This window comes from Azolla caroliniana, unplaced genomic scaffold (assembly GCF_043228905.1).
Source record: "Azolla caroliniana isolate FFs.n. ecotype wild unplaced genomic scaffold, voAzoCaro1.0.p SCAF_380, whole genome shotgun sequence".
Taxonomy (NCBI): domain Eukaryota; kingdom Viridiplantae; phylum Streptophyta; class Polypodiopsida; order Salviniales; family Salviniaceae; genus Azolla; species Azolla caroliniana.
In genome coordinates this window covers 1-11,565 of record NW_028230815.1, presented here as the reverse complement: position 1 = coordinate 11,565, position 11,565 = coordinate 1, and the positions used below count along the sequence as shown (strand labels likewise).

General features: G+C 37.4%; 2 protein-coding genes across 2 annotated transcripts; both read right to left on the bottom strand.

Annotated features, from left to right (window-relative positions):
- Positions 1-1,194: 1,194 nt before the first annotated feature.
- Positions 1,195-4,520, bottom strand: LOC147848359 (pentatricopeptide repeat-containing protein At3g26782, mitochondrial-like). The gene has a single exon (XM_087338461.1). The coding sequence runs from the start codon at positions 4,394-4,396 to the stop codon at positions 1,544-1,546; it is 2,853 nt and encodes a 950-aa protein (XP_087194587.1). The 5' UTR covers positions 4,397-4,520; the 3' UTR covers positions 1,195-1,543.
- Positions 4,455-5,847, bottom strand: LOC147848358 (uncharacterized). Its single transcript, XM_087338462.1, has 3 exons — positions 5,733-5,847; positions 4,530-5,568; positions 4,455-4,485 (listed from the first exon to the last, which is right to left on the bottom strand). Exons 1-3 carry the CDS (start codon positions 5,770-5,772, stop codon positions 4,455-4,457), a joined length of 1,110 nt encoding a protein of 369 aa, XP_087194588.1. The 5' UTR covers positions 5,773-5,847.
- Positions 5,848-11,565: the final 5,718 nt, after the last annotated feature.

Sequence of the window (11,565 nt, the reverse complement as noted above, 5' to 3'; positions counted from 1 at the left end):
TTTTGACTATATGATCAAGTTGGCTAGACAAAAGGTTCTCAACAACTTGAGGTTTTAAGATGTGAATGGATAGATCTATTTGAATAATATTGTTGTTAAGATTGCAAACACAAAAACAATATTGAGATGGATGGCGTTTTGGGAAGTTTGTCTCCCATCATCTATTACAAATACAGAAAGCAAATATGGATTTCCCTTATTGACTATTAGCATAACCATTCATAATCTTTTGGCATGCTTTAACCTATCATCAATATTCTATATCACATGCAAGAAGTTATGCCATATGTTTGATAACCATAATGTGAGGATGAATCAATTGGTTTTCTCCCTTTTGGGCATTATGATTGTTACCAAAAGTGGGTTCTCCAATTAATGATTAACGCATGCTATCAATGCCAATTAGTCCCATTTTTGTTTGAGTAGACAACTACCAATGCATTTAGGTGTAGAACTAGAGTACTTGGCATGTCTCGTTATCTTCCAATGTTTGCTAAACGAATAAGCCTAATTGATACATTAATGAATAACACATGTGATGTCTTCCTCTCTATAATTTTGTTATCTCTAAATACTAGAAGAAGAGGTGAAGATGACCTATTGACACAACATCTTTGTACCCGTGTTCAGCTGTGTTCAGCAATTACAATGCATTTTTTCGATGTTCAACTTAATTCCTGCGCTTCTTTCAATTTCCAACCAAATAACATGCACATAAACGTGCACACAATGCTTTGTTCCAACTTCCAACCCCAATTAGGGTACATGTGCCCAAATACATATCACCTTTCTGTGTATGTTGTGTTTAAGAATTGGATAACACCTCTCTATATGTCTCTAATTCACACCAGTGCATAGATTTGTAAGATAGGGTTCAACCTCACGCTTGATACATATAGAGACATGGAGGTGATATCGAATTCTTAAATATATGTATGTATGCACTGGTGTGCATATAGAGACATAGAGAGAGGTGATATCGAATTCTTAAAGAAACATACAGAGAAAGGTGATTGCATGCTTCTTAACGCCCATCCATGGCCCAGGTTTTTTTTAAATCAAAGAATGGGCAACCCCTCTTTTGATTTGTGTGTGAATGAATCCAATCTTTATGAAAGGTAATTCTTCAGGCTATTCCTTTGTCCTACGAAAGTTTCACTTTATATATCTTAACCAGTATCATGTCTTTGTAAATGATCTTACCTTCTGTACAATAATAATTTATGGCTCGAGAACAAAACTGCTCGATATCTACCAAGCTGTACAAACATCGAGGTGATAAGGGTAATTAGAACAAATATTGGTATCTGTGTCAATGATGCTGTCCATCGCTTGAGCAGTTAAGACTTAACAATGCATGCCCAATTACTTTAAATAGGCATATACCTTACCTCAAGGCTGGCTGCATAAAAACTGTGAGTAGTCACCATTCCCCAACTGAATATATGCTTGGCATCCCATTTTCAAGGATAGTTGTTGAATAATGCCTCATTGTGAGCACCTAAGGGTTTCAAGAGGATGCATGGTCTCAAACAAAATGCATCTAGTATAGATCTCCACAAGAGCACATTCCATCTTTGAAATTATGGATACAGCTTGTATCACGAAGAACAATCTCCCGGTTCTCGATCTTGGAAATCATCTTGGTTACATCATGACAATCATTACACATCCTTAAATTCTTCGTCACTCGCAATGTTGCTCCTTGTGGTGTGCTGAGAAGCCCAAATGCTATAGCTAGTTTTTCAGCATGCTCACATAGGACTACCTCCTTTTCATCATCTGAAATAGGTTTCAACACTCTATCAAGGTTTGGCACATGGCCTTCTTTCACTATGAAAGAATTAAGAGCTTTTAATGCTCTCGAGATTTCTTTGCTTTCTATGCAACCCACTGAGAATTCATGGACTTCATTATTCACCTCTATAATGGCAACTGCAGTTTTTTTCTTTGCACCAGCATGTTTTCTTAATTGTTCTATGCGATTGGCAGCAAGGCCATATCCGGCATTTGCAAATATGTCAGCCATTAGTGCATACCAAGTAGCATCTTCTCCATTTATTTCAATTAGTTCTTGGAAGCATCTAAATCCAAGTTCAGGTTCACCATATGTTCTACAAGCAGTTAGAAGTGTGGACCATGTTGCTTCGTTGGGAGGATACAAGGATAAAAGATTTTCGGCCTCATATAGTTTCCCTGACCTTCCGAGAAGATCAACAATGCATGTGTGATGTTCAATGGCTGGTACAATTTTAAATTGTTCTCTCATTTGCTTATAATATGTTATCCCCTCTGACACAAGACTAGCATGGCTACATGCATTGAGAAGGCAAGTGAATGTTACAGTATCAGGTCTTACACCTGCTCTTTGCATGTCCTCAAAACACTGTATAGCTGCATTACCATCATGTGTCATGCAATATCCTTTCATCATTGAGCCCCATGCTATGGAATCATGAACTGGTGTGGAATCAAATACATCTTTAGCCTCTGCCAAAGCACCACATCTACTATACATCATAATAAGACTATTGTTAACAGATAAGTCATCTTCAAACTCCTCTTCGACAATCACTGTATGTATTTCTCTGCCCTTCTGTAGAGCTCCTATATTGCCACAGGCCTTTAAAATGGAAGCCAAGGTTATTGCATCCATGCAAATACCCTCATCCTTCATCTTTTCAAAACATTTTAATGCTTCCTGCCCAGATCCATGTTCAGCATATCCTGCTATCAATGAGGTCCAAGATAAAACATCACGAATCTCAAGCATATCGAATACTTTTTGTGCTTCAGGAAGAGAGCCACAACCAGCATACATCGCAACCAAACTATTGCCAATAGATAGTTCTTTACGCCATCCTTTCTCTACTAACATTGTATGTATTTCATAACCTTTCCCTATTGCCTCTACATGAGTACAAGATTTCAGGATACACGTAAATGTAGCAGTATCTGGGAGCACCCCATTGAGCTGCATTTGTTCAAAATAATGTAGAGCTTTCTCATATGAACCATTATCAGCATATCCTGAAATTAAAGCAGTCCATAGCACAACATCTGGCATGAAGATGCTATCAAAGACACTTTGTGCCTCTGCGAGTTCCCCACATGTTGCATACATATGGACCAACCCATTGCTAACCAAAGGATCTTCTTCAAGTCCAAATTGTGATACACAAGAATGTATTTTGCGTCCTCTTTCTAAAGCTTTTATGCTCCCACAAGCTTTCAAAACACTACAAAATGTGATGACGTTAGGGGAGTGACTTTGACGTTGCATCTCATAAAAGAGCTTGATAGCTTCTTCCCCAGGTCCATGTTCGGCATACCCCACGATTAATGCGGTCCATGATATAGAGTTTTGTGAGGGCATTTTATTGAAGACTAAATGTGCATCTGATAGTGAGCCACACTTTGCATACATTCCAATCAATGAATTACCAATCACAAGAGCATTTGTAAGTCCCTTCCCTATAGTGCATCCATGTATGTCTCTGCCCTTTGTTATCGCCCCTAAGGTACTGCAAGCCTTTAATCCACAAGCAAATGCAACAGCATCCAGAGAGATGCATTCCTCTTGCATTTGGTCAAAGCATTTCAATGCTTCTTGAGCTGATCCATATTCAATGTATCCCTGTATAAGTCTAGTCCATAGTGCAATATCTCGAACCGGTAGCATTCTCAGAACATCCCATGCTTCTGAAAGTGAGCCACAGTTAGCATACATGGAAATCAGACTAATAGCAACTGAAGAATTGCTTAGTAGGCCCTTCATTGCGATCTCATTGTGAAAATCTCTACCCTTGTCCAAGACCCCTATACTACAACAGGCTTTGAGAACATAAGAAAATGTGATTGTGTTAGGAGAAACACCAACCTCTTGCATCTCTTCAAAGCATTTGAGTGCTATCATATAGAGCCCATTATCAACATATCCTGCAATTAGAGTTGTCCATGATACAACATCTTGGATTTGCACCCTCACAAAAATTGAGTGTGCTTCTGTGAGCAAACAGCATTTAGAATACATAAATAGCAGACTGTTGTATATTGGCAGATCATTTTCGTAGCCTTTGAATATAATCTCCATGTAAAGTTCCCTTCCTCTTTGAACATCCTTAAGCCAAGAGCAAGCTTGTAAAAGAGACACAACCACATGACGACTCAAGTATGCACCTTTCTCTTTTATTAGTGCATAAACATGCAAAGCCTCATGTAGATGGCCACATTGGACAAAACCTGACAAGAGAGATCCCCACGAATATTCATTTGGATTCAACAGTTTGTTCAAAACTTGCTGAGCAAGAACCATATTCGCACACTCTACAAGCAATGGCACAATGTAATTCCCCAAATAAGCTTCTAAACCATTACTGCAAATGCATGAATACATGTGTACAGCATAACATGGGTCCTTCTGTTTCTTGCATTCTTGCAATGCGTGGATGGCATCACACAGTAAAGGAAGCCCGAATGTGCAGTCTAGGGAATTATTGATAGCTTCTATACTATGTATCCTCCTACACATGGAGAGATCCATGTTGCAACCCTCTTGATCCTTGGAAAACTCCATGCCACAACCATCTTTCCCCGTGGAAAGCTCTAAATTGTAACCATTTTTCTCGATAGAAAACTTCAGACCAGAACCATTTTTGTCTATGAAAAGTTCCACCTCATCTTTCCCCATTGAAAAATCCACGACACAACCATCCCTCGCCATGGAACACTCTGCACCACTACCATATTTCTCCATTGAAAAATCCATACAGTTATCATTTTTCTCCAGGGGAAACCCCATGTTACAACCATATTTCTCCATAGATAGCTTTATGTCATTTTTATTCATCCAAAGATTCATGTCATCTTTGTTTGTTGAAAGCTCCATGTCACAGCCATCTTTCTGCATGGGAAACTTCATGCAGTTACTCTCCTCTTCTAAAATATTGCAAAAAATGACGTTTTCTCTGATATGTCTATCGTGTTCATGTGCTTCTGCCTTCTCTCCATCTGCAACATCACAAATAATGGCCATTCCTTTGATATTTCCATGGTTTTTATGTCCATATTTATGCTGTTTTGCATGAACTTTCTTAGGAAAATCCCACAAAATGGTGGCCTTATCTCCAAAATTTCCGTGGTTTTCATGTGGAATATTCACAAAACTATGATCTTCCGCCTCTTCTTTTTCTTTAATATCCCAGAAATGGGCCTTTTGTCGGAGAATTTCATGGTTTTCATGTTTTGCTTTTCCTTGTTTATACTCTTTTTCCTCGAATTCTTTGGTAATATCCCAGAAAATGGCATTTTCTCGAAGATTTTCATGGTTTTTATGTTCGACTCTGCCATTTCTATACTCTTTTGCTTCATCCTTTTTTGAAATATCCCAGAAAATGGCCTTTTCTCGGATATTTCCCTGGCTTTGATGTTCCAATCTTCCATATCTATGATCTTTTACCTCCTCCACGGGCCAAGAAAGGGCAGACGTAGTAGAGCAAGCATCAATAACTGTTCTCACATCTTTTGAATTTGTCTTCAATACGCACACATCGTCATCAACAACATACGCTAACAGTAAAGAGAAACAAAAATAGAAGAAATCGAGAGAATCAATTCAAGAAAGAAAGGAAGGTGTTCGTAGGGTTAATGGGAAGCGTACCAAGAAGAAGTGGAAATTTGCAGATTTTAAAGTAGAATAAAGAAGTGAATTGCGTGAAGAGCAAAGCAATTACCTGCGAAACATGAGCATTCGGCGATGGAGAGCTGCAACATACGTTCTGCCAATGTGGTAGGAAACGATCCCTATGAAGGTTTATGTACTGCACTGTGCACATGAGGAGAAGAAGATGATGATGATATCTTAAAGAACTATAGAGCGTAAGTAACAAACGAAAGGTAAGAAGAGATGAGAGAAACGGAAGAAATGAATTGACATATTCCATGAGTTTGATTTTTGTGCCCAAGAGAACTCAGGAGCCAACAAATTGCGTGTTGTGTCCTCGGTAATGGCTCCTCCGGCTCTCGTATCTTGGTATATTTAATTACCTTCTAGGAAACTCTCTGAAAACTCTCTAGCCCAATGTCCTCATACACGGCGACGCACCCCAAACCCCCATGGTTTTCTTCCATTTCCGTAGTAATAAGCATTCGATTTCCCATGCAGGCTTCCAGCCTTGGGGAGGTGAATCTTAAGACAGTGTCCTTACTGTCAAATATGTTCTATGTAAACTCTGTAAAGGGCATCCAACTCTATTGGCCTTCTTCCATTCTCTCACAACATTATGAGGTACGAGATTGTGTTTTAACCCCTAAATTCATGGCACAGAAATTTCTTTTGTTTTCTCTTTGTTCCATTCTATAAACTTGTTGAAAGATTGTCCCTCCGAACCTTAATTCCATATATCGTAGTGTACACTATTGCTTGTAATCGCCCAACTTTGGGTTGTGGCCAAGTACCACATGTTCTCAAATTCATAGTATTGGGTAACATTGGTATCCATTCTCATGGCTCGATACATGTTCCAAGTGACTTAATTGTGAATGCCAACTCCAAGGGTATGCGAACATGTGAGCCGCAAGCCTTTTCTACATACATAGTAAACTACTAGCTCATGACTTTCAAGTTTAAATGTTCTTGCATACCAAACTTTGGTCTTAGGCAAGTTAATTGCTAGGCTATTATGCCCATTGTGGCTATGCATCATACTTAATAGCTTTTGAAATAATAATTAAGAATATGCTTTAAGTTGAAAATCGTCTCAAACATTAGAAGTAATATTATGAAGTGTCCAATTATTGGTGTTTCGCCATGTTAACTCTTCTCATTTGCCATCATAAATCAAGTCGAAGATATGTGAATATAGATAGGGCATCCTTGTTTTGTTCACATTGTTCCAGTGAACTTTGTAGAAAAACCTTCTTTTTGTTTTCAACTTGTAGTAGGTAATATAATTATGCTATCTTATTGCTTCGTTTGTTGGTAGAACTACATTTTCTATTCCTTCTTGATGCCTTCTAAACAACGAGGCAATGGTTGTACCCTTTACGTCGGTGCCCATCACGACATCTACAACTTCACAAAAGGCATTTATGAGGAATGGCCATGTCTCTTGAATATTTATTGGTGCAATATGGTGATTCATGGTAAATCCCCTAATGTGTTGGTGTAGGCGCTTCTATTTTGTCATTTCATTGTATAATACCAATACAACGCATGTGTTTGTTTGGTTTGCTCATGACATGGCAACTTTATCATTACACATACAAGTTTTCCCCATATCTTGCAATATATCATTTACTCATGGCAAGGAGAGATTTTTATCCATTTAGAACTACAAAGTAGTTGTACTCCACTGTATTATGAGTGTCTTTGATACACGAGACATTGACCACATGTAGCCTCCATCAAGTCACATTGAAAGTAGATTTCACAACAAGAAAAATGCATTGGCAATATTTTGAGTAGTGGTGGATGCTTAAGACATGTCCTCGTGGCTCATTAAATGCGATGTGAATAATCTCCTCCAAAATGTAAAGAACCTCATTCCACTAATTGTTTGTGTTTTGAATGGCAATCTGCAAATTGTGGCATCAAACTTTCAAATATATAGTTTTTCATTTCATTTGAGGCAAACTAGTTGTCATATCAAAATGATACGAGGAAATTTTGATAATAAATTTTGCCATCCAAGATTAGAAGTGTTGTCAAGACGAGGAAAATAAACAAGTTGTCCTTAAGAAGTAAGGTCTCAAACATGAGCTCAAGCTTCAAGAATTCAAGTATAGTCAACTTAAGATGAAGTATGTTTAGTAGAAGGAATCCTTAATGCCTATTCTAGACATAAAGATAAATAACCGAATTGCAGAAGATGATGATGACCCAACTTGACATCTTCGCTGCAAATGAAGAGAATATGGTAACACGCAAAGATACCTTGAAATGCTCAAACCTACCTTCAAAACACATACAAATCATCGATGAGGATAGAAATCCTAGTAACAAGCAAAGAGATGACAAGCTTACGAAGCATGAAAGGAGCAACACCCAATTATAGGAATGTAAGATGTATGGGAAAAAAGTTTATACAAGTTACAAGTTGGAGTTGTAGAGATTTACCATTGAAGAACGAAGACCTGAATAAGGTAAATTTCTTATTCTTCAAGAAACATATGAGCACAATGCTTTGTGTCAAGAATGCTAATAGTCTGCATGCCACAAGGTTAGCTAAAACCTCGTAATATTCTTTAGAACTTCTGAAATTAGAGGTGTCACTAACAAGTAACAAAGAAGGTCATGTAGGATCCTTTGCATGTTTGCATCCACGAGGATTGTTTCATATTAACTAAAAAACGCCGTGGTTTTAAATTTTGTTTCCACTCCACCCGATCAACTTGGATTATTTATTAGTTGGAGAACATCCTCCTTTAAATTTCCTTGACTTACTAGGTGATTGGAATGGATGTCCTTGGTCTCCACATGGTCAATCTTACATATCAAACGAACCATCTATAGTACGGTTTGTGCACAAATGCACATACACATTTTCTCTTATGTGATATATGCATTAATAATAGTTGCTAATTAGCATTCTTGGGCCCGAAAGATGGTTTCATTTCCTAAAGTCTCTATTCAAACTTAGAACTCTTCAATATATTAATAGAAATTAAAATGGGAAGAGATGCATCCCATCCAAAACATATCTCTTGGTTAGGACGCTTGAACCAAAGTCCATGGGGTTAGATGAATCATCCTAAGTATGCCTCTAATTGCGTGGGGGATTAGTGCTCGCGCTTATGACGCTAATCATCATTGCTGAAGTCATCACATAAGGCGTCATCATTAGCGTGCTAATTATAATCGAAAGTCTACATTGAGAATCACAATTAAGGCGCTAATTACGATTGAGTAATGGAAGGGACCGATAGTAATTATCACAGATCGAACCCTAATTACAGGATATATAACAAATGCAGAACAAACCCTAACTCTAAAGCTGATTTATTTGACGAAGATGATAATTCGGATTCGGATTCGGAATCAGACTCAGATTCAGAGTCAGACTTCTACAGAAACAGAGTACTTAAACGATTTAATCATCCACAATATCAGGGAGTAATCGCTCTCCTGTCGCACACAGAGTCTGCATTTAGCAATCTCGATCACAGAGATGAAGCTTCAACAGCAAATAATAGAATTCATAGAAAGCCTAGCCCTAACACTAACCTGAAGTTTTCTAGTTATAATGATGGCAGAAATCCTAAACCTAAGCTGAATGTTTCCGATCATAAAGATGATAAGAACCCTAACTCTAATTCGAGCTTTTCTGGTTATTCTGATGGAAGAAACCCTAAAGCTGATCTGACATTCTCAGGTTATAGCGCGGACGCAGAATCGACCCAAAGCTCATATTTCCATCGACGCCCCAGATCTGCAGCCCCTAACCCTAACCCTAACCCAAAAGCTAGTCGTATCTCTTCCACTTCATCTCAAACAGTCACCAACGCCACAGATTCGGCCACGTCACCAGCGGCCGAGAAATCTCGGCCGTTGAGAACCTTCTTTATGTTTGGCCCCACTTTGGCCTTGCTTATCACATGGATGGGCATCTTTTACTTCTATTATTTTTACTACGATAAGATTAGTGTCAATGTGACCGCCCCATTGAAGAAATGAGGTGACAACTCTCCATATAAGCGTTTTATGGTCATCGTATGGATGCACATAGTTTTGCCAAAATTAGGCCTATGCAAAAATCCTTGCCTTCTTAACTAATACCTATTGCTTAGGATTGTTATCGATGACCCTAAATTTCCCCTTTCACCGATGAGCGGGATTGATATTTGGGTTCGTTGATACATTCATGTACAAGACGATGTCATTTCTTTTCCTAGACCTCATGACGTTCAAATGTACAAGGCACATTCATCAACCCTGTACTCATATCAAGATTCCAGGTATAATCTTGAAACTTATGTCATTGTTTACTCTATGATTTAGGTTCTAAACACAATAATTCCGACTCTAAGAACGCAATCAAGTCTCGACAAAATGGCATACATGTTAATAGTAATGGAACATGATTAGTTCCAAGAGATTCTAATTAAAATAGTTGTATAAATATTGTTATACAATAGTAACACATACTTTGTAGCCATAATGTCAACGGGTTTAATTTGTAAAACAATGTCATGTAAACCATGTATATTGGCAATCTTATCCTAAAGAATTGGCTTTCCTTATGTTTGAAAACAATAACATTGCCTTCTAAATGTAAATACTACACAAAAATTCACATTGTATAATATCTTTGTGTGGTTGGTCTGAGTTTACATAGCATAACTCGGCCACACACTTATTTGTTGGTGATATATATACATATAACAGTCTTGTAGACTTTTGTTTCATGGTTTTAACACAATGACTAAAACAAATATTACAAGAAATACAACTATCAACAACATAGACCTTTATTGCAAAGTGGTCAAGCATAATCTTCATTTGAAAGGGGAATCACTTGTTTGTTACACATACTTGAGCAAGCCCTTGGAGCACAAAATGGGAGTTGTAGATGGAACCAATTATCAATAGCAAACCAAAACAAGTTTATGATAAGCAAACACCTCTCCATATGGCTCTTTCATAAACATGTATTTGGATTTCAAATTATAGTGTTCAATTTTCTTTTGATATTTTTTTGTGCAACTATTTTATGTTTAACTTTGCCTAGCATGGAAGATATTAGTGTTTCTCTTGGTGTAAACCCCTTCCAAATGTAGATTCGACACAGAATAGTAAAATGCATCAATTTATTTGATCTAAATGATAGTTTTCACATTCAACTCAGTGGAATAAGTTAGCTTAACTTTATAGTCCATACAAATTATATCCTAAATTTTGAAGCAAATCAAGTAGATGACAAGTACTTGACTTGAAATTGGTTGCATAAGTGACAAAATTCAACACATGCATATTTTGTTCATATGGGGTATGCTACATTCTTCCAAACATAAGTGTCATCGGGCATAGTTATACCTTTACTCCAAAGTCATTATCTAATGTTAGATGGACATCTATAAATGAAGGCAACATGGGTAGGAACAAGTGTCATTTATTCATAAGCTCACTAGTGAGCATTGATCTAATAAAAATGTGTAACTAATGAACCATAATATTCAATTAGTTCGCCAAAATCAAACAACATGAGATACACATATGGGGCAAGTATATACTTCAAATAAACTCAAATAAGCCATTTTGATATGTATAGGTAATTTGGTATATCATAAGAAAAAAGCGCTTGTATTAACGATATTCCGAAATATACTTTTTCAATGATGGTACTGAACGATAAGTTTATGTTAATTGTATGGCAACCATGCATTTTGTTGACGATATAGAAATAATTGTTTTTGTTTGATGGTATGTATAATGTTGAGTGGTAACTAATAGTCACCTAAATGAAGGTCACATATTGTTTGGTCGCCAACCGAATCTACCCTACCCCAAATAACGCCATATGGATGAGGGAAATCTCAAACAACCAATCACTCATTTGCATACACGAT